Genomic DNA, 24,371 nt, shown 5'->3' on the forward strand with positions numbered 1-24,371 from the left:
ATACAAATCCACCTCCCATCTCCATATTTTACAGTTTTGTCCTTTCACTTTGTGCCATTCAACTTCTCATCATGGATTATCCTCCTGAGGCTATGTCTTTATAATCCCTCCTGGTATTACTTCTAGTCCTGCCTGAAACTACTTTAACCTAAAAGCTCTACCTAGGGATCTCTGATGTCTATGCACTCTTAGTTGACTAAAGGGTTTTAAGGGATAGGAATACAAATCTACATGGCTGCCTGAACAATTAGTGCATGGTCCCCTATCACTTTGAAAACCGCATGCCCTCTGGAGGCCGTGTGACATAGCCGTTTCTGTTATTTCCTGCTGGGCTTCTTTCTCTCACTAGGAACAGGAACAGGCTACCAAGCTTTCTGTGGAAATTTTACATATCTCCACTCATATTGCTCTGTCCTTTTGACCAACATCATTATCATCTAGATTCTTTGGATACCATACCTTGATTCCAGATATACCACCCTCAACAAGTTATTACTCATTGCCCTAACATGATAAATGATGCATCTAATTTGTCCCTGTCTTGCATGTCAATAACTTCTCTGCCATCCTATGTCTTGCTGGGTCACATACCAAACTTTCCTTTAATATTTGTCCTTCTTCTAGAGCATTCTTTCCCCCAGATATATAAATTCCCTCACCTGGATAAGTATTTAAACATAGAAATACAATTACAACGTATTCCATTAAGTATAAGCATTAAGAAGTCAAAGTTGTCCTCAAATTAAGATTCAAGACGAAAAAGTGCGTACAAAATTTCACTATTCATATCCCTTTGTATTTCTCTGCATATTTACTTCCATCCATCCATTGTCCAACCCGCTATATCCTATCTATAGGGGTCTGCCGGAGCCAATCCCAGCCAACACAGGGCGCAAGGCAGGAAACAAACCCCGGGCAGGGCGCCAGCCCACCGCAGGGTGCACACACACACACACACCCACACACCAAGCACACACTAGGGACAGTTTAGGATCGCCACTGCACCTAACCTGCATGTCTTTGGACTGTGGGGGGAAACAGGAGTGCCCGGAGGAAACCCACACAACATGGGGCATATTTACTTTAATTCTATTAATTTCCAATTTGTGGTATATTCATGCTATATCATGTGAGGGTAAGCATTGGCTCATATTAATTTAAACAAGAATATTTTAAAATAAGCCTTATGTTTTTATGCTGTATGAACAAGTGTAATATTTACACTAAGACATAAATGTCTAACCCTTTTACATACTTAGATAGACAGATAATCCCTGGGGTGAACTTGGGGCTCAAACTGTTTGGTGACCTTAAAGCCAAACTTGTCAACGTTATGAAAACCATTTAGCACCATTAAACATTCTGCATTGGTCATTTACAGTTTTTCATCTTGCAGCTTAGCTGAGTGCAATAGTCTTGGTCACTGAGGCTGTAAACTTAATGACGGCAATGCCAGCAGGTTATATTTTCGTTTTGAAATCCCTTTTGTGCCTCAGTAACATCTTAATATTAACATCTTCCTGCAATAGTTCAAACTTCACCAGGAACGCCAATCCTTTCTTCCTCAAATTCATCAGTTTTGTGTATTCAGGATTCTTGTAAGTAGCCAGACCTTTCAGTTTCATTTTGAGGTTGTTCATGATTTTAGTATGTTATTAATGAGGAAATGTCATGTCTATCTTTTTCTTCATAGGAAGGTCTTTCTAACTGAAGTAAGAAGAGCAAAAATATGGTTAGTCCATCACTGCACAGTTGACAACACTAGCATGATTGAGATGAAAGCAGTGGCTTGTATATACTCACAGTAATTGATCAGTTATGAACTTTTTGTCTCTCTGTCCTATCTTGGACTACTTAAATTCTTGCCAAACCCTTCATTCTAACTTACCATTCAAATCCCCTCACACAAAGCCACATTGTCACTTACAGACAGTTCCTGGAATCATGTCTAGAGTCAGGAGATCCTCTATGCTTGCCCTGGGATAACAACCTTAAGTCCTAGAGAGTTCACCAGCTGCTCCTTCTGTCTTTAGTACACCTCTGTCTTATACAGCCCTTCCAGGTTTGGTGTGCCCTCAATATACTTTACTCGCTTTCAGACTGCAACTGTATATTATGGCTCCTGGCCAAGGTCTTTCTACGGGATCACAGTACATCTGATTTTTTTTTCTAGTAGAGAAACCAAGCATTGTTCCAGGTATTCATTTAATTAAAACAAGGCTTAACACAGAGTGCAGCATGATACCGGAAAACAAGAGAAAATAAAAATAAAATCCTTTACACACGTTTTACAACCCCAGTGCACATTTCTGAGCCATGACCCTATCTTATAAAACCATTTCCAGCCTATAGTTCCTTTGCTTAATGGACCACCTTTTTTACATAGAACTACATTAAAGCCTTAAGAGACATTAACTTTCTGGGAAATGCTGTACATTTATTTAAACACATCAGTGCAGAGGTCTGCACCAGAGGTTATCTGACTGTTTTGCTATTACATGGAGTTGGCAACACAGTAAAACAACTGTCACTTTAGGCCCTCAAATAAAATGCAGTACTGCACATACATTTCGATTAATTTGCTCTTTTAGGTAATCAAAACTGATCATATAGCCTCTAATTGAAAGAAAGAAACAAAAATGCTGGATTGCATTTGGAAGCCCATTTCTGGTTAAGCTTCTCTAAATTTATGCATGGCCAGTTCAGTGACTGTAAAGTGATGAAGGCCTCCTATTATTGTAACAAAACTGCTGTTTCAGTAATCTTTAAAAAGAAAATACTTTTACAAGGTGTTTACAGTCATAATTGTGGAAGAAATTAAAATTGGCCAGCAGGTCTTATTTGATTATGAAAAATGAATGAAATCGGGAACAAGATTTAAAGGCTAATGTGACTTAAATGTACTGGTGACATCTATTTCTTGACAAGATGATATCAAATCACCATTGCAGAGTCCTGATGTGGACTGTTGCTTCACAAAGGGCTGTCTCCTGCTTTACAATAAATTCAGCCTGGCTAGGCTGCAGTCCCCATGACCCAGAATTTGATTAAGCCAGTCTGAGAATGTTAGGTTGTAATATATACAAATACTTTCCATTCACCACTAGCAGTGTGTCACTGCCCCGATGGCATTGTGCGCCATTCTGTACTACCTTGTAAATAAGGTAGTATGTTGACTACACTTCTACATCTTTTCAAAATACAAGCAACAGATTCAATTGATTGGCCTGAGGCTGGAAAGGCTCATCTGCTCTAAATTACCAGAGAGGCACATACGCTGTCCAGTGCAAGTCAACAAATCATTCCGTTTGAATTTTAAATGTGAAATTTCACAGAAAATACAATGTCTGTTGCAGGAGAATAATAGTAACGCAGGAAACACAAGAGTCTGTGGTCATCATAAGTAGGTACAGAAAGTGAAAAAAGTAGAACATTACATATGAAAAGAAGGTACAAAAATGAGCACTTATGGCCAATTCAAGGGCATGTGGTATTAGTAATAGTAGTATAGTAACATGTGCAGAGCACAGTGGGATATCCATGTCATGGGTTAGAGGATTGTTGTAAAGGTGCTTCTGAAACATACCTGGTGCCAATTCAGTGAATTTAGATTGAGAAGAAAATACTTTGCACTATTACTTATTGTGTAGAGCTCTATATAACAACAACAACAACAACATTTATTTATATAGCACATTTTCATACAAACAGTAGCTCAAAGTGCTTTACATAATAAAGAATGGAAAAATAAAAGACACAATAAGAAAACAAAATAAGTCAACATTAATTAACATCGAATAAGAGTAAGGTCCAATGGCCAGGGGGGACAGAAAAAACAAAAAAAAACTCCAGACGGCTGGAGAAAAAAATAAAATCTGTAGGGATTCCAGACCATGAGACCACCCAGTCTCCTCTGGGCATTCTACCTAACATAAATGAAATAGTCCTCTTTGGATTTAGGGTTCTCACGGAAGGACTTGATGATGATGAAGATGGTCACGTAGACTTATGGCTTTTAATCCATCCATCATTGTTGGAGCATCATGAAGCTTTCAGTAGGTGGAGGTGGCGCAGGCCACCACCACAAAGAAACCGGAAAAAAGAAACAGAAGAGAGAGTAGAGGTCAGTATGGATTTTAGAGCCACCATGAATAGTTATTATGATGACTTGAACATACAGAGTATCAGGATTAAGTTAAATTGAAGTTATAAAAAGGCCATGTTAAAGTAATATGTTTTCAGCAGTGTTTTAAAGTGCTCTACTGTATTAGCCTGGCAAATTCCTATTGGTAGGCTATTCCAGATTTTAGCTGCATATAAACAATGACTGGTTAAGCAAAATAATGTTCAGCTTAACTATTCATTGCTAAATGATAAAATATCCTTGTTTTTATCTGGCCTGTGTGCCTGAGAGAATGCAGGTTAAAATAGAGTAAATACTGTATATGCAATGAACTACCTTTACTTAGTGAGTTTACATTTAGCATCCATTGACTTTCTCAATCTCAGTGGAATGAGAGTGCAATATGAATAAATTCATTAAAGCTGTGTATTAAAAACTGTATCCACTATGTAGTCACTGGTTTTGTATCTGTGTGTTTAATTCTGTCAGCTAAAGACTGAACATTATTCCTCTCAAAATCCCAATCCATGAAGTCTCTAAGATATGTGACGGAATTAATTATCTTATTAGTCACATTTACAGTTCTGGAGCCTGTAGAGAACACTGCAATCATCCTGTCTGTACCAACGCTGTGTCAAACTGGACAGATAATTACATAACAGGCCTAAATTATAACCAAATCCATAAGATCCGGAAACCATTTATGTTCCTGTCAAATATAAAACTCACATGGGGTTTTTTGAGAAAGAGAATGTCTTGACTTCAACTAAAGCTGTTCTCACTGAGGAAACGGGAATTGAGTTTGTAATTTTTAAATCATCAGAACAGCTCCTGTTTAGTTTTACACTAGATGGCAGCAGAGGTAGACTCACAGCAACACATTATGAAGAAAAAAACGTATATGTTTTGGTGCAATTTGTATTCAAATATATATATTTTGCAAAACTGACCCATGGAAAATAAAAAAATGTTTCAAACATAGTGTCATATATATATATATAAGATCAGTACTTTAAATTTAGTTGAATTATATAATTTATTCACCAGAATATGCTGGGTGTAATTTTGAATCATGGTGAGACTTATCTGCTTGCTTAAAATACGTATTTACATTTTCCATCTTCTTTGTGTTTCAACTGAGATGACAAAATGTACTTCACAACTTTTAAAATTTTATTGCAACAGAATTAAAAAAATGGAACTTGTTTTGTATACATAACCTTTACAAATAACTCAATTGTCTTTTGTTATTAAAATACAAATGCAATGAATATTCTACTTAGTTTTTTATTGTTTCTGGAGTAACATGTTGCTGTTAGCTTATAAACATTGTAAAAGAACAAGTCTTGACACTTTCATTTGTTTGAGAGTTTAATTAAACCTCTCGACTAGACCATCTGTTTGAGGATGATATACAGAGGTCTTTAAATGTTTTATTTTTAGTAACTTAGCTGTCTCCCTGAACGTTTCCGAGGTAAATGGAGTCCCTTGATCCGTCAGGATTTCTTTAGAGATTCCGACTCGTGCAAATACTCCTACTAACTCCCGTGCAATATTTTTGGAAGTGGCTGAACGTAATGGAACAGCTTTAGGATATCGAGTAGCATAATCCACCAGGACCATTATATATTTATTGTCCTCTGGCTGAATGTTCTAGGGGTCCCACCAGGTCAACCCCGACACGTTCAAATGGGACATCAATTAGGGGTAAAGGGATTAAAGGAGCACGGTCCTTCCTAGGAATCTGCCGTAATTGACATTCCGGCAGGACATGCAAAAACGGCGGACCTCCTCATTAATCCCAGGCCAAAAAAATCGGAGCTTAATTCGCTCTAAAGTTTTCTTGGGGCACAGATGGGCTCCCAGGAGGTGGGTATGAGCTAGTTCACTGACTTGTCGCCAGTAAGTCCGTGGAACTAAGAGCAGTGACCTTACCTCTCCTTCATGATCTGCCACCCGATATAAAAGGTCATTATTTAATACAAAGTGGGGACCTTGTGGCATGGGATGGGTTGTGCGCTGGCCATCTACTACGACAACTGCATTTTTTGCAAATTTAAGGGAGTCATCGTTCCATTGCTCCGTTTTAAATGAAGCCGGTGTCTGTCTAAACTGAAATTGCAGACGACTGAGGGGATCAGACTCGACCTCAGGGGGAGTGGTTTCAGACCTAGCCGGCGCAGCGCTTGGAGATGACGTATCGCTCTGCGACAGTTCGGCCATTTCCACGTCCTTCTGTAAGGCCGCATTCTGCTCCCCTACCGGCTGTGTACACGGTGTGGAGGTAGCTAAGGACGCAGAATCAGCATCCATAACAAGACCTAGTGTTTTTGTAGGGGTAGCGATTGTTTTGCCGCATTTTTTATCAGACCAATCTCTACCTAGTATCAAGGGGAACGGAGGATTATCGTGCACCGCCACTACTATTTTTTTAACCACTCCGTTTTGGCAAATGTAGCAGCGGGCGGACTCGTATGATCAGACCTCCCCATGAATACAGGTTAAACGGGTCTTTATTTTTAACTTTTGTCTCGGCAAAACCAAATGGCGAGCAACAATGGTAACGTTACTGAGTCAAATAAAGATGGTACTTTAACGCCATTGACTAACGCTTCTCCCGTATGAGCAAAGGCCAAAGGATTAGCAGAAGCACTCTGCCCCTCACTCTGTGTCTCTCCGCAGACCCTCGTATCACCTCGTGAAGCCCTCCGCCGTGCATCAGAGTTTTCCAAAGCATGCTCCGCAATGTAAGAAAAAGACCCTAATTTAGTGGCACAAATCCCTCTGGGTTCACAGGGATTCCGTTCTGGTTCTCCCAAGTAGGTTTCCTCACTCATGGTGTTAATGATCCCTAGGAGGGTGATCATGTTATTATATGATTGTCCCCAGGTCAGCTGGGCGAGTTTAGTGGGTAGGCCATTTATTATGATTGCACAGGCCACCTTTTCTACAATATTACGGGCATTTTTATTGTATGGTCGTAGGCAACACCCGACTTTTGCCCATAGATTCATGGCCTGTTCTCTGAGAGAATCCTCTGGGTTATACTCCCAGTTCATGATATCCCTCACCTGCCGACCTAGGGCACCCCCACCTTTTCCACAGACATTTTTCTGTGTGGGTTTCTTTGGGTCAGTCCCCATCCTTGAAAGCCCATAATAGGTCTCCACTGTGTTCCTTTCAGGACCTGGCCCTTGTCTGTAGGTTTTCTGCCTACGCTCCCATGTTCTCTTTAAGGAGAACTGGGTCGGAACATACTCCAGATCCCCCCAACACACACTGTCAGACCCCAGCTCGGCAACACAAGAACGGTACTCTCCTACCTGATAGGTCTTTGGTGGTCCATTACGATGATGTGTTGAGACATTTTGTTGGTTCGGCTTCCTATTCCACCTGGAGGCCATCCTGCCGGCTACGTCACTGTAAAAGAACGAGTCTTAACACTTTCAAAAGGTCTGGGGCAGCCACCTGTATATTGTTCCTAGCTGCAAAGGATTATTTTGGTTACAGCGATGCTGTTTATTCGAGTTCCACATTGAACTGTTTAAGTTAGCCAAGATGGAGGTTTTTATGTCTTGTAACCCGGAAGTGACGTCAGTCTGGGTGCTGGGACAGGAAGTGATGTCATTCTGGGTGCTGGGACAGAAAGTGACGTTAGTCTGGGTGCCGGGACAGGAAGTGACGTCAGGTCAGGTAGGTTTTCCCGTATTTGATATGCAGAAATAACAGAGAAAGGTTTAGAGCACCCCGCCACCCCCTGGCCTGGCGGGTAATTACCTTCACTTGGTCCCTTCAGCTCGCTCCTAGTCACACATGTGTGACAACATGTTTAATAAGAATAATATAGAAAATGGTTCACTTCACATTTTTTAAATTTATTGTTAGAACTAATGTATTAACACCTTATCTACAAAAACAGAGACATAAGCTGTTAGTGAATGATGGCAAGTCAAACTGGCAGCATGTGAAGTTAAAACAGCTTTGATGACACTAGAGTGTAGGATGAGCAATGCTAAGAGAATCATTGTGTTCATGCCTAAACCAAGTATTAATTGCAACAGTGGCATTCCTTATTAATATTACATTTCCCAATATATTTTGTTTTAGAACCTACTCATATATATATAACTGCTTTGTTTCAGAACCACCTCATATATATATATTATATATATATATATATATATATATATATATATATAGTCACAAAAAGTACAATGAGACATGAAAAGGTTTGGGGCAGCCACCTGTACATTATATCCTGGCTGCAAAGCAGTATATTTTTCAAGGGTTCTAAACAGAACTGAATAGCTGCTTTAAGATGGCGGCTTTTAAAGACAAGTGGAGGAATTGATGTCATCAAGGCGGGAACCAGAAGTGGCGTCATTGGCATTGCCTGGACCAGAAGTGATGTCATTGGTGTGGCTGGAACCAGGTGTGATTTCCTGAGAATGGTCTATAAGGGATTGAGAGAGACAATTAGTGCACCTCGCCACCCCCTAGTCAGATATGGAATTATATTATTCAGGTCCTTTAGTTGTCTCCTAATCGCACATGTGTGACAATATATTGTGGTGAGCGGCTGGGGCGGTACCCAGCCGGGATGCCCGGAGGGACCGGAAGAGGGATTATGCCTCCTCTGGACCACGACGGAGCAGCTGCCCTGGTTGGTATGGGGACCATGGGAACAGAGCATGGAAACTCAACCCTATAGGGGCCTGTGGTCACCGCCAGCGGGCACCCGGATACCTGAAGAACCCTGGATGTCAGCACTTCCACCACACTCGGAGGTGGTGGCGGAAGGAAAACCAGGGACACCTGGAGTGCTTCCAGGTGCTCAGCTGACACTTCCACCACACCAGGAAGTGCCAGCGGAAGTTCATCGGGAGGCACCTGGAGCACATCTGGGTGAACATAAAAGGGGCAGCCTCCCTCCATTTGGCAGCTGGAGTCGGGTGGAAGAGGATATAGCTTGGAGGAGAGGACTGGAGGTGGTCAGAGACAGAGGCATTGTTAGAAAAGGCCTGGACTTAAGGGTGCTTGGTGCAGGGGCACTGGGTTGTGTGTGGTACAGTTTAAATAGAAGAAATGAATAAACGTGTGCTTGGGTGTAAACCATCGGTGTCTGCCTGTCTGTGTCCAGGCTGCTTTCCACAATATATATATATATATATATATATATATATATATATATATATATATATATATATATATATATATATATATATATATATATATATATCAAAGTGAAAAATCAAAATTAAATCAAAAATCAAAGTGAAAAAATGATGCAGCAGGCTAGTCTCAAAATCTCAACTCAAAATCATACTCAGTAGTTTGTATGGCCCCCAGATGCTTGTATGCATGCCTGACAACGCTGGGACATGCTCCTAATGAGACGACAGATGGTGTCCTTGGGGATCTCCTCCCAGATCTGGACCAGGGCATCAATGAGCTCCTGGGCCGTCTGAGGTGCAACCTGGCATTGGATGGACCAAAGCATAATGTCCCAGAGGTGTTCTATTGGATTCAGGTCAGGCGAGCATGGGGGCCAGTCAATGGTATCAATTCCTTCATCTTCCAGGAACTGCTTGCATACTCTCACCACATGAGGCCGGGCATTGTCGTTGCTCCAGGAGGAACCCAGGACCCACTGCACCAGCATAGAGTCTGACAATGGGTCCAAGGATTTCATCCAAAAACCTAATGGCAGTCAAGGTTTAGGTCTGTGGATCCCTCCATGGATATGCCTCCCCAGACCATCACTGACCCACCACCAAACCGGTCATGCTGAACAATGTTACAGGCAGCATAACGTTCTCCATGATTTCTCCAGGCCTTTTCACGTCTGTCATATGTACTTAGGGTGAACATGTTCTCATCTGTGAAAAGCACAGGGCATCACTGGTGGACCTGCCAATTCTGGCATTCTATGGCAGTGAGCCCAGCTCCCACTAGAGGACGTTGGGCCCTCAGGCCACCCTTATGAAGTCTGTTTCTGATTGTTTGTTCAGTGGCCTGCTGGAGGCAATTTTGTAGGGATATGGCAGTGCTCATCCTGTTCCTCCTTGCCCAAAGGAGCAGCAGATACCAGTCCTACTAATGGGTTAAGGGCCTTCTATGGCCCTGTCTAGCTCTCCTAGAGTAACTGCCTACCTCATGGGATCTCCTCCATGCCCTTGAGACTGTGCTGGGAGACACAGCAAACCTTCTGGCAACGGCACGTATTGATGTGCCATTCTGGAGAAGATGAACTACCTGTGCAACCTCTGTATGGTACAGGTATCGCCTCATACTACCAGTAGTTACAATGACCATATCCAAATGCAAAACTAGTGAAAAAACAGTCAGAATAGATGAGGAGGGAAAAACGTCAGGGCCTCCACCTGTTAAACCATTCCTGTTTTGGGGGTTGTCTCATTGTTGTCCATCTGGTGCACCTGTTGTTACTTTCATTAACACCAAAGCAGCTAAAACTGATTACAAACCTCCTCTGCTGATGGACAAGATCAATATCTCAGAAGTTTCATTGACTTGATGCTATACTCTGATTAAAAAGTATTCCATTATATATATATATATATATTGTAATAAAAGGCGCTGCATAGATACCTGACCCGACACAGATGGACACAGAGGCACGTATAAAATGAAAGACTTTTTATTTTTCTTCAGCTGGAGGGCACGTCTTCTCTGTAATCCCTCCAGCCACAACACAGTTTCAAGCACTGAAACCACACCATAAAACATTTTCTTTTTCCACCACCACTCCTCCACAGCTTTGTCCTCCTTCCACCCGACTCTGGCCGCTGAGTGGTTGATTGCTGACATCCGGCTGCACTTTCTGGTAAGGCGAAATCAGTGACAAAAAAGGGGCCAGTCGCTCCTGTTGCAGCACTCCCTGGCAGCGCCTGCGGAACCCCACAGAGCTGCACAAAACTCCAACCGCCATGAAGCCCTGGGGGAGTCCAAGGAACCACTGCAACCCAGGGATGCTGCCATCTAGCGTCCAGGGGTAGATAGGTAGATACTGGGTTTCCCACCCTTGTCCCCCTGGCAGTTGTGGTGAAGGGGCGTCCCAGCCAGGCATGGACCCCGGCCATCTGTCACTATATATATATATATATATATATATATATATACACTCACCTAAAGGATTATTAGGAACACCATACTAATACGGTGTTTGACCCCCTTTCGCCTTCAGAACTGCCTTAATTCTACGTGGCATTGATTCAACAAGGTGCTGAAAGCATTCTTTAGAAATGTTGGCCCATATTGATAGGATAGCATCTTGCAGTTGATGGAGATTTGTGGGATGCACATCCAGGGCACGAAGCTCCGTTCCACCACATCCCAAAGATGCTCTATTGGGTTGAGATCTGGTGACTGTGGGGCCATTTTAGTACAGTGAACTCATTGTCATGTTCAAGAAACCAATTTGAAATGATTCAAGCTTTGTGACATGGTGCATTATCCTGCTGGAAGTAGCCATCAGAGGATGGGTACATGGTGGTCATGAAAGGATGGACATGGTCAGAAACAATGCTCAGGTAGCCCGTGGCATTTAAACAATGCCCAATTGGCAATAAGGGGCCTAAAGTGTGCCAAGAAAACATCCCCCACACCATTACACCACCACCACCAGCCTGCACAGTGGTAACAAGGCATGATGGATCCATGTTCTCATTCTGTTTACGCCAAATTCTGACTCTACCATTTGAATGTCTCAACAGAAATCGAGACTCATCAGACCAGGCAACATTTTTCCAGTCTTCAACTGTGCAATTTTGGTGAGCTCGTGCAAATTGTAGGCTCTTTTCCTATTTGTAGAGGAGATGAGTGGTACCCGGTGGGGTCTTCTGCTGTTGTAGCCCATCCGCCTCAAGGTTGTGCGTGTTGTGGCTTCACAAATGCATTGCTGCATACCTCAGTTGTAACAAGTGGTTATTTCAGTCAAAGTTGCTCTTCTATCAGCTTGAATCAGTCGGCCCATTCTCTTCTGACCTCTAGCATCAACAAGGCATTTTCGCCCACAGGACTGCCGCATACTGGATGTTTTTCCTTTTCACACCATTCTTTGTAAACCCTAGAAATGGTTGTGCGTGAAAATCCCAGTAAGTGAGCAGATTGTGAAATACTCAGACCGGCCTGTCTGGCACTAACAACCATGCCACTCTCAAATTTGCTTAAATCACTTTTCTTTCCCATTCTGACATTCAGTTTGGAGTTCAGGAGATTGTCTTGACCAGGACCACACCCCTAAATGCATTGAAGCAACTGCCATGTGATTGGTTGATTAGATAATTGCATTAATGAGAAATTGAACAGGTGCTCCTAATAATTCTTTAGGTGAGTGTATATATATATATAATTAGGGGGTCCCCACCCCCCCGCTCGCCAACCCCCCCGCATTGTGAAAAGGGGGACCAAACACACCCCAAGGGGAAACGGTCGCTCCTCTGAAACCCCCGCTTAAACAGTGATACAATGGGTAACAAATACAGTTTTTTTTTACCTCCTCTTTGTTTGATCAGCTGCTGGCTTGCTGCTGCTGCTGTGCTGCATGATCTGCATCTTGCATGGTGCTTCGAACATTTAATAGCCTGTACAGCAGCTGTCCTACTCTTTGTCTTTTATTTCTGATCCTGGGTGTGGTTAAATCTTCTGGCACAAAATTTTATCTCACGGGACCAGAGTTTTTGATATTTTTTAGTTTATAATTTAAGAACGGAATAAGAATCTGAAAATCTAACAACATCACATTAAAGTTTGATAAATTCTGAAGAATTTGAAAGAATGATACCAAACATATATATGTAGGATTTAAAATAAGCCAGACAAAAAAGTCACATAAAATCGTTGCACTTTTAGGCTTAGGATTTTATTTTATATATATATATATATATATATATATATATATATATATATATATATATATATATATATATATATAGTAGATGTAAATCCATGTCACAGCACCTATACTGTACCTGAAATGGTCTAGACATTCATCTTTCCATTTCCTAATTTGCTAATATGAAATGATAGGTCCTGTGTGCATGCATATATGCATATAATGTGCAATCCACTGCAATGGACTGGCACCCTCTCCAGAACTATTCTCTGCCTTACTGTATGTCCAGGCCCATGCAATTACAACTATAAATCTGATTAAGTGGGTTTAAGAATGAATGAAATAATGTATACAACATAACATTTTAAATCTTTTATGAACCATATAAACTATATTCTTTACAATATATGTAATGAATACTAGAAAATATCAATACAAGGAAAACACTAACATGTTTCTGACATTGGAAATTTACTTCTGTCCATTTCCACATGTTTTGTAATTGCCACCTTTAGGAAAAGTCAATATAAATGTATATAGAACTTAACATGCATTGCCTTATTTAAACTGACGTGTTCTTACTTTGTGCATGTTGTATGGTTTTCACATCTTCCTGGTAGTGTTAAAATTTGTAAGTCTGCACAAGTGCTCTCAGTCCATTTTCTGAGAACAGTACTGTATGAAAATAAATTGAAATTTCACCAAGGAGTAGAAAATGCAAAAATACAAATTATGATTTGTGAACCATATCAATGGATATATTGAACAGTTGTAATATTTCAGATAGGCATGAGAAAATGTGTTATGGGCTGAACATATTTCACATTATAGCTAACTTGTATTCAATAAAATTTCCAATGTTTTGAATTCAAATAAACATTTAGCATCATCCTTAATTATTCGCGCATAAAAATGTTTGAAATAGTCTGTTGAAAATCCGTCTTTATTTATCAATGTGACAAAATTTGGCAGAGGGTTGCAGAAATGCATTCTGAAGACCACTGGTCACATAAAACGACTCCAAAATCTCTGTAGCTTCAAGAATTTAGAAAACCACGAGACACAAATGACTGTTTTTCCCCCTGTTGAACTTCAGCTCCATGTGCATGTATATAAAGACACAAGTCACTGTGTCATTTCTTTTATTGCATTTAGTTTAAGGAAATAATTCCCTCTTTGATCCGGACAGCTACCAGTATCAATATTTCACATGGGATAGTATTTTAAAATCCCCAGGTTTAATGCCTTGTATTGTGCATATTCTAGCTCCTCATTGTGTCAATAATACTTTTGTGCTATTACTAAGTACAAGGACACTGTGATTGCATTGAGATATGTTACCATAATGAGTGGCTTTGAACAATTTCCAACTAATGACTTTCATAAAGAAGTATTAACTTAATCCAAACTGAATGGACAATAAAGTTTATTAGCATCCTTACTGTTAATTCTTCTACACAAGTATTAGGTTTTACCTCATTCACACTGATACTCCAAATAAATAGGTCTCCTTCTTGTAGACATTATTATTGAATGTTGGGGTCACTTGCCAACTAATGCACCCTACAAAAATATGTCATAAAACTATCACCATGAAAAAATGTGAACATTTTCCATGTAGATAACATGACACAAAGCTGTGAGTAGCCTCTTGCATGGTATCCCTATGGTGGTGGCCATTTTCCAAATGCTGAGCAGTATTAACCTCATTCACATGCATGCTCTCCATCCCTTGCCATGTAAAAGAATTATCCTTTTCACACCTGATAAGTGAAGTGAAATGTTGAAACCATCTGTCAACTGATGTCACTTCTCAAGAAGTAGAATCATGCCAGACTACTTGTATTATGAACAGCTCAATGGATCACTTGTTTCCCTTTTTGCCAGCACACTTTTTCAAATAAATCCAACACATACTCTTCAGTCACCAGGAACGTACATTTTGAGATACAGTTGTTTTTGACAGCAACAATCATCCATGGACCCACTCTACTGTTGTCCTCACCACTATTGTTAAGTATAGCTGTTTTGCTGACTTGTAGTCTTTTTGATTTTTAGGGCCAAAGTTTTGCGTGGGAGGAAGGTTCTGGGAGATTATGACATCAAGGTAGAACAGGTGAGTGATATTGTCCTATCCCTAGTGTCACATGGCCAGACCTATATATTATACAAATGAAGACAACACTTGAAACACATTAAGTGTTAAAAATAAACACCCTATCCCAAGTTTAAAAAAATCATACTGTAAAACCAGATTATGCTTTGGCATTCAAATTCATCATTAAAATGGTGGTACAAGTAAACAATGCATTCCTCTACAGTTACAACTATAAAGTCAGAGTAAATATGAGCTGCCTCTGAGGTTGAAAGAATTGGCAGCTATGACAAGGAAAAAAAAGAACTCTAGAAAATGCATTCAAACTAGACAGTGTACAGTAAAAAAGGAGGTGAAAATAAGCCCTATTAAATAAGGTATTTTTGCTGTTGATAATAAAGGGCCACATGAGATGCAGATTTATGTAATCAATTCACTTAAAACAGTAAATGTACTTAATGACTCTCACACTAGCAGAACCACAAACACAGTTACAGAGTATCCAAGTTCTGTCTGCACATCTAAATTAAGTTAAAAGTACTGTCTAAATGTAAATGTTAAACATGCCATACCAGAATATATATAGAAAACAATACTCAATCAAATGTATTTTCTGGACATCCATTTTCAAGCATTATCATTAATGTTGTCTTAGCAAATTCAATAAATATTGCTAGCCAGGATGTTATTTCACTTGTGTTGTCAGTTGTATGGGGAACATTTACATAGCATGGACTTGAGCAGGGGTAAGCAATGTCGGTCCTGGAGAGCTGCAGTGGCTGTTGGTTTTTGTTCCAGCCCAGTTTTCTTAATGAGAAGTCAATTATTGCTGATGAAGCACTTATTGCTTAAGTGACATTTTGATGCTTCATTTTAGTGGTCTCGCTTGTTAAGGTTCTCCTCCCTTAATTGCCTATTTCAATGTTAAACTGCTGCATTCAGTGTTTTAATGGCTCCTTATTAGCAATAAGATGTAAAAGACAAAGCAGCCAGCAGATCTCCAGCTAGCTTTTTCCCAATTACATCTGTGTGTGTTCATCATGCACCGTTTGATTTAATAAAACACTCAATAGAAGAATGTGTCAGACTGAAAATGATCCGTTTTAGGCTTCAAATCATTTGGATGATATCCTTGGAACGCAAAAAATCTACGATATAAGAGCCTTATATTGTCCAGACTTACAAGCCATAAAATTAAATAAGGCCTGAGATTGGCAATAATTGGTTTCTAATTAAGCAATTGGGTTGGAATGAAAACCTGTAGCCACTGCGGCTCTCCAGGACCGACATTGCCCACCCCTGGACTTAAGAACCGGAGGGCAGGTTTTTTTGAAAGAACCCCTGTAGGTACAGTCGTTATAGCTGCAGATTTTATCCACTAAGTAGATTTTTGAAAGATGCCTCCAGAAGTATATTCTCATTACAAGAGTCACGTCGGGCCCCATGAGACTACCCTATCCTGATCACCTCTAACCTACTAGTTGGGAAATCAAACTGTGCTTAACAAGTGTGTTAATAGATGCCTGCATCCAGCTGAAAATAACATTTTGTATCGTTTTGAATTCTTTTGTAGGCAGAATTCTTTGAACTGAACTTGGTATCACATGCAGATGGCACTTGCAATGTGGACATGCATGTCATTAGAAATGGCACAAAGGTGGTCAGGTAAACCATTATCTACATCTACTTCTCCTCTCATCTTAATGTGGGTGCTGTTTACATCCTTAACATAACATTTCACCCATTGTCTTGCTACTTCATCTAAACTAAGTACAGTAAGAATGGAATCAGCTCCAGATAGCAAGTCACCTCTTTGCATCAGTGCCTTGAAGGGACTTCTTTCTGACTCCATTTGAATTACATCATAAGTTGCTATAGTTTACACAAAAAAAATTCCCAAAATTATGGGTTAGGTGTGGTGTAGTGCATGAGTGAAGCTGACAGTATCACCTGCTAATGTAACATCTAGTTTATTCTCCTTTTAGCTGGTAACGCCTTTAGAAAGCCTTGGTGTGAAGTATGTAAATTAGCATAATTATTGTGACTGTGACAGCTGACAGTTGTGATGGCTGGCTGGAACTCTTGCCCAGCCGGAATGCCCCTGTAGCAGAAGGACTAGAGGAGAGACAGTGTTCTGGGCACTACCGGCTCTGGGACACTGGAGGGCAGCTGCCCTGGCTTGCTGTATGGCCATGGGTTTGGAGCTTAGAAGCGTCACCCTGTTGGGGCCTATCGCCACCGCCAGAGGGCCCCTGGAGAGCTACGAAGCCTTTGATTGCAGCATCTCTGCCAACACCCAGAAGTGCTGCCAGAACTGGGTCAACAAGCACCTGGACCACTTCTGGGTGCCTTATAAAAAAGGAGTCAGCAGCCACTACTCCAGAGGCCAGAGTCACGTGGAAGAGGACCAAGCCTGCTGGAGGAGTGGTGTCGAGAAGGAACTGTGAGGAAGAAAGAAAGAAAGAAGTGCTGCAAGGGTGGGAACCTGTTCCCACTTAAAAAATAAATGTGTGTTGCACCAGCACTGTGACACTGTGTGTCCATGCTAGTCTGTATGGGATAGGGTGGCTAGTACACCCCCTGGTGGTCCACACAGTGAATCTTAGACTATCTCAATCTTCACTGACTAATAATTCAAAGTAACCTTAAACTAAACAAGTACTACTAAAGAAACACAGCTATCACTGAACCTCAGAACTGGGTTAGGATTGGCTTTCATGGGCTCCAATTTCCTGCTACTGCAGGCACTTGCTTTAAATTTCCATAGTTATTATCTTCATTATTTCTATAATAGAAATGAAAGATGAGATAGCTGGTATTAGGGATGACTCATTTTCATGTAGCTGTACTGGCCAAGCTGCAACTGGGGAAGAAATCTTCAGTCTGTCAAAAATCTTTCTCATCTGTTCAGCCACCCCCCAGTTCTCTCTGAATACAAGTAGTGATGGGAAGGGGTAAAGAGAGGAAGGAATGCTTTACATAAACATTGGGGATGTCAGGCTGCCAGCAAGCCAGTGAAGGAAACAACTTTGCATTGGAGTGAAAGTCCTGTCCAGAAATGGTAACTATAGCAACAAGGCAGGACAAATATGGGAGCTAAGCTGCCTTTGGGGCCTCTACACACTAGGGGATAAAGTAGTCACTAGTAATAGCAATGGTTCCAGTAAATAAAACTCTTTATATTTTACTCACCAGGTCCTTCAAGCCTGACTTTGTGCTCATTCGGCAGCATGCCTTTAGCATGGCTGAGAACGAGGATTTTCGCAACCTCGTCATTGGCCTGCAATATGCCGGAGTCCCCAGTATCAACTCCTTAGAGTCCATATACAACTTTTGTGACAAACCTTGGGTGGTAAGTAGCCATTTCTGACACTAGGCCTACAGTGTAGAGCAACATGTGGATGTCAGATTGCAGCACTCACTTCTTTGCCATCTGTGTGCTACAATCTGTGTCTAAACTAAACAGTATTGAACAACAAAATAGATTTTTTTTCTAATGAAATGTAACTTTTTATACAGTATAAAAACAACAAGTGCATATAGCCAATAAATTGCAAAAGAGTAATATCTCTACACATTACTGAACTGAACACTTATCTTTCTATTTTAATGCAGTTCCTTTATTGGAAAGTCCAGGAGGCTTTGTTTTCCTCTGAACTTTAAAAAAAATTTATCACTTGTGGCTTTCCATGTTTCTCCTACACTATCCCACTGTGATGATATTTGCAATCTGAACCAGACCATCAAAATGCTGATAATTTTTCCACCCGTTTTTTTTTTTCTCTCACACATTACTTCTCCGACAGTTCTCTCAGCTGATTAACATCTACAAGCACTTGGGACCAGAGAAGTTCCCCTTAATTGAGCAAACCTTCTACCCTAATCACAAGGAAATGGTGAGTACAGTGACCCACGGCCGAATAAGAATGTAAGCAGGTCTCTTTAAATTGCTATTAATCACAATTAAAATACACACATTCTCCTACTGTACTAAACATAAAAACTCTTGTTAAACACACTAGCAAAATGTGGTAATTTCTAGGGAGGTCAGGACAACAAAACCATGTATGCTGGGGCACACATCCATTTAGAGAGGATGACAGTGCTGAACTTCACTGGACACAGAAGCAGCAACCATATCAACGTACAGGAGGGGAACATAAATGATTTCTGGCTAGGTAGATAAACAACTGACACTAAACAGCAGGGGACACTCTTTCTTTTATCTGTATAAACCATTCCTGTCCTGGAGGCTGGACAAGATCAATGCATTTTTATTGTGAATCAGCTCACAGTTCAGCAACTCTTCACCCATAATACCTGCGGCATTCCTCCTGGGGGGAATGCAAGCTGAACAGTCTGTGCACATCTGTTCTCAAGTTCTTTATCTTCAGTTCTTCCTGTCCATGTATAAGGCATTGCTGCTTCTCAGGCCACCCTACACAGACCTATAGCTCTGTGACCAGTCTACAGATATTTGTTTGAATGAATTAAGAACAAAAATCATCTGCTGAACCACAAAAGATCTAGCAGCTTCACCGACATCCAGCTATAATTTATCTTGGCCAGTTCTTCTCCACATGTTTTTATGGGTCTGAAATGTCCAGAAATTCTTTTTCAGGGGGCGGACCTCCTCTGTACCAGCTACAGGACCCATCACTGCGCATGATGCAGGCATAATGCTTGGCCTGATGTCCATTCAAGCTGTTATCTGTAAGCCAGTCTGTCCAAAGGCATTCGTTTTCAGATACAGTAGAACAAGGAAAAGTGTAGCATCTGAAAATCTGCCAAAAGAGTGTGCAATTAGTCCTGGAGGTAACTAAATTAGTAGGCTGAATCAAAACATAAGACATTTCAAGAGTCATCTTTCAGTTTTCTCCCCGTTAAGCACACTTACTCTGCACTCACAGCCCATATGATATCGGTGATTAAGGCTCTTCTTCTGCGACAGTGAAAGGTTGTCCCATTGCTCAATGAAATCACACAGCCCAATAATAAGATTTCCATCACTTCCTATTCTCCCTGTGAGTTAAAATCCAGCAAACAGTGACACAGCCAATAAAAAGGAGTAAAAGTGAAATAAGCAGTAGGAGGAACAGCAGACTTGTGAGTCAGAGACGTAGAAGTGTTCACTTACCCGATAGAAGGTACTGAATCTTGTTATTAGCTTCAAGCTTCACACCACACAATGACGAGAAGAGAGGTGTGTACACATACTGAACATCCTTGAGCTTTTCAAAGCCTTTAAACATCTGTAAAAAAGCAGAAAAATAAAAAGAGCATAGTAGTACGTTTAAGTGCCTCCACTTAGATGTGCAAGATGGCAAAGACCTCTGTTGAACATTGTGGGCACACTGTGCCATAAGAAGCAGGTTAGCCTTCACCACTGTCAGTGACTGGAATCTAAAAAGCAAATGTTCTTACCTTTACTAGTTTAATTTCATACTGAATAAACTTAAAGTGTGGAGAAGAGGTGTTGCCATGATTCACAATCTTCTCACCAGAGACTTTGGCACGAATCACTGAGAAGACATTAAAAGGTGAGGCAAGTGGTCAGAGTGCTGAAAACTGGAAGATCCATCACTGAAGCAATTCAAGGAACTATCCCCTGGTTTATAAAGTGCTTACAGAAGCATTCGTTTCACTCATGACCATAGAGCTAACTTTGACATGACCAAGGCTGTTGAAACAAATCCCATACCTGTGTCTGGGTGTTCTGTACATGTATTTGAATTAAACTCTTAAAAGCTTAAAAAAAAATCAATATTCTGAAGCACAGCCCACCTTCTTGTCATGTTCACAAAGATTTCCTGTGTGAGCTTTCATCAGTATGCACACCACCACCTCCTTTCCTTACACATGCTAATGCAGTGACACTTTCGAGACTTGTCTTGTACGATGCTGCTGGAGCAGCTTGGAGACTGCCCAGCGCTGCCCTGGCTTGCTCAGCCAGGAAAGGCTTTGAAATGTCACGTTTCTTTTGTGTTGGTTAAGTTACAAGACGGGCGTGCAACAAAACGTGTGTTTTCCCCTTGTTTTATCGGCTCAATGTAAAGCGAATCGAAGCCTGCGGTCTGAGAGTTGTTCAGAGAAGCGTGAATGCCCCGTGCTGGCCGGGGCTCTGTGAAGAGTCGAGGAGCTGACTGCATCCAGGTGGCAAAGAGAAAATGCAGCGGCCTAAATATCTAATTAGCACATTAGCATACCGTTATATAACCACGCCTTCTATAACACAGTTTGTGTTTCTGTATAAAGCAAGGGTCATTTTTGCTAATAAAACACTAAAAGTACTCAATCTCTGACAATAACTCTCAACAAAGCAATGGGGAGAACTGCGTCTACGTTTGTATTGCCCACTACGAAGTGCAGCGCTGGTCACGCTATTTGGGCGGGTTTTCAAAATGTTTTGGCAAAATCTGGCAACGCTGCAACAATCGCTCAAGACGTTACGAATAGCTGGCATCTTTTACCTTGGGGCACTCATAGCGATGGCGTCGAAACAGAGACAGCAGACTTTAAAAAAACTCAAAGTGACTGTTTTTTTTTTTTTAAGTGTACGACTGGTTCGCTGTTTTCAACCACATAATAATCCGTTATAAAGTCGGCGCCTCATTCCGCCTAATCCGCGGCCGTCAATTGCAACCTCCAGCTCTATTTACCTATTTCTGATGTGCAGAAAGCCTGCTGTGGGTGAGCGGGCGCACAACTGCACGCTTCCGTAAGCTTCAAAGACAGGAACAGCAGTCCGCCGAACAGCAGAGAGAATCCCATCGTCCTGCGCCCTTCTTAGGCACTGCGCTCCAACCCTACTCCTCCCAGCCGACCTGGCAGGACCGTGAATATGGATGTGCCCGAGCGCCGCTCTTATGGCCGCATTTCTCTTCCCGCCCCCACCTCGGCGCACCAATCCGAAGGACGACACTGACGCTGAGTCTCGCCCTAGTACTCTGGGTGAACTGTTGTCATTGCTTTTCTCATGTTAACTAGTTATTACTCTTTACCTAACATTCCCAGGAGACGCAAAAAAGCATGTCATATCTTTTAGTATCTTAGTACACCGCAGTTTTTTTTCACTAAATGTAGTCTTCATTTTAATTTGACACGCATTGTGTGCTTTCTGCCTACCTCTTCTATTCAGTATTGTAAACACGCGAACACAAAAAACTCCCATCCATTTTAAACACTCATTTTATGAGGTGCATGTTACTTTAATGGTTTGTCTATGAAGTGTGCTTCTGGGGGCTAGAATTTGGCCTGCAGAAGAGAGCAAGGCAGGAACCAGGCCTGGATGGGGCGTCAGTCCCACAGTCCGCAGAATCACTTCTCTGGGTGTATTGCTCTTTAGGATATGGGAGGCAAAAGAATCACAAGTTCAGGAGAGTTTATCTACTCCAATTTAATACTTGTTAAAAAATGAGCAAAGATTGGAGATTTTAACTAGACCCCAAATATGATCTATAAAGAGTCTGAAAATTAAACATTATAAAGTCGAGTTAGATTAAAATATATCTATGAGGTTTTTTTCCTATTTACAGAAATCTGTAGAACTTAATTACATCCATCCATCCATTATCCAACCCGCTATATCCTAACTACAAGGTCATGGGGGTCTGCTGGAGCCAACCCCAGCCAACACAGGGTGCAAGGCAGGAATCAAACCCCGGACAGGGCGCCAGCCCACCGCAGACTTAATTACATACCTTGTATATTTTACATACAGTGATGTACACAACTGGCAAATCTAACAATGTGTGAATGTGCCCTGGATCTTTCCATATGTATCATATATTATACTGCAACTTTGTATGACCCGGGCGGCACGGTGGCGCAGTGGTAGCGCTGCTGCCTCGCAGTTAGGAGACCCGGGTTTGCTTCCCGGGTCCTCCCTGCGTGGAGTTTGCATGTTCTCCCCGTGTCTGCGTGGGTTTCCTCCGGGCGCTCTGGTTTCCTCCCACAATCCAAAGACATGCAGGTTAGGTGGATTGGCGATTCTAAATTGGCCCTAGTGTGTGCTTGGTGTGTGGGTGTGTTTGTGTGTGTCCTGCGGTGGGTTGGCACCCTGTCCAGGATTGGTTCCTGCCTTGTGCCCTGTGTTGGCTGGGATTGGCTCCGGCAGACCCCCGTGACCCTGTATTCGGATTCAGCGGGTTAGAAAATGGATGGATGGATGGATGTATGACCCGTTAATTGAAAAATGGTTGAGTTTAGATAAAAGTGGATGGACAAAGGAATTTCTTTACTTAGTTCACTTAGCTTACTTTAGGCAACAAAGACCACAACAAGTAATGAACAAGCATTGGTAAAAATTACTTTAACATTTACACTGATGTCTCTACTTAAGTAATTCACTGGTGTATGCCATCATTTTCAAGATAATTGCTCATTTATAATTAAAGCAAATACTTCATTTTAACAAGTTACTGAATATTTCTTAGAACATTAAACAAAATTCCATTATAAAAAGAGTCTAAGTGTGGATCAGATTTTTCTTAGACAGTGCCTGTAAAACAGAAAACAGTAGAGGATAGAATTAACATGTCGTTCTGCAGGTTGAACTCAGCAGAAGATGTAAGGAGAAGAGGCAGTCATACTTTTTTTCAATTTTTAGGCTTTCACAAGTAATTTAAAATCACCAGTCCCTGTCTTTGTTGCTATTGTCTTTTTTCTGCCTTTTCTGTTGTTTGGTTCTTTTTGAGTTGTAATATTTTTTATTTGCTGTATCAACAATGCCTTGTGGTGTTCACAATTCATTTTAATGGCCCATTGGCACTCTATGGTGACCTCACATTGCTCTTTTTTACCAACAGCAGTAAGTCTATCTATCTATCTATCTATCTATCTATCTATCTATCTATCTATCTATCTATCTATCTATCTATCTATCTATCTAGAAACAGTCTTATACTGTTTTGCACCTTTCCCTCTTTTACCTGATCAAGATGAATATGACCAGTACCTACTCCACTGCTCATTTCAATTGTTTTTTGTTTTGCATTGTTGTGTGCATTTTAAACAGTTTGAGTTTTTTTTCACTGTGTCAGACCCTTTTAGACCCTTCACATCAATAATGCAGAAGTTAGGGCCACCCTTCACAATCATCCAATCAAACTCTTTTCTGTTTCTCTGACTAGGCAGTGTTTCACTCTGCGTTGAAATGCCTCTTTTTCAGATTATAATGCCAACATTTCCAGTAGTGGTCAAAATTGGACACGCACACTCTGGCATGGGAAAGGTAACTTTCTTTGTTTTTAGTATTTCTTACTTTCACCAAGAGATTAACATGCAGAGGTAGCAGGTGG

At 41.1% G+C, this 24,371-nt stretch overlaps 2 protein-coding genes across 2 annotated transcripts in view; one reads left to right on the forward strand and one right to left on the reverse strand.

Moving 5' to 3' along the window:
• The window catches only part of syn2b (synapsin IIb), a 61,676-nt gene that overhangs the window by 22,641 nt on the left and 14,664 nt on the right, over window positions 1-24,371 (forward strand). Inside the window, exons 2-6 of the mRNA XM_039770882.1 lie at window positions 15,036-15,093; window positions 16,646-16,737; window positions 18,268-18,424; window positions 18,879-18,968; window positions 24,242-24,304. Of these exons, the coding sequence (XP_039626816.1) occupies window positions 15,036-15,093; window positions 16,646-16,737; window positions 18,268-18,424; window positions 18,879-18,968; window positions 24,242-24,304 (460 nt within the window). The remainder of the gene's footprint in view (window positions 1-15,035; window positions 15,094-16,645; window positions 16,738-18,267; window positions 18,425-18,878; window positions 18,969-24,241; window positions 24,305-24,371) is intronic.
• LOC120540274 (metalloproteinase inhibitor 4-like) lies at window positions 18,671-22,233 on the reverse strand. The gene is made up of 5 exons (XM_039770884.1): window positions 21,732-22,233; window positions 20,497-20,594; window positions 20,210-20,324; window positions 19,970-20,094; window positions 18,671-19,856 (listed from the first exon to the last, which is right to left on the reverse strand). Exons 1-5 carry the CDS (start codon window positions 21,841-21,843, stop codon window positions 19,659-19,661), a joined length of 648 nt encoding a protein of 215 aa, XP_039626818.1. The 5' UTR covers window positions 21,844-22,233; the 3' UTR covers window positions 18,671-19,658.

Source organism: Polypterus senegalus, chromosome 12, assembly GCF_016835505.1.
Source record: "Polypterus senegalus isolate Bchr_013 chromosome 12, ASM1683550v1, whole genome shotgun sequence".
Lineage (NCBI taxonomy): Eukaryota > Metazoa > Chordata > Cladistia > Polypteriformes > Polypteridae > Polypterus > Polypterus senegalus.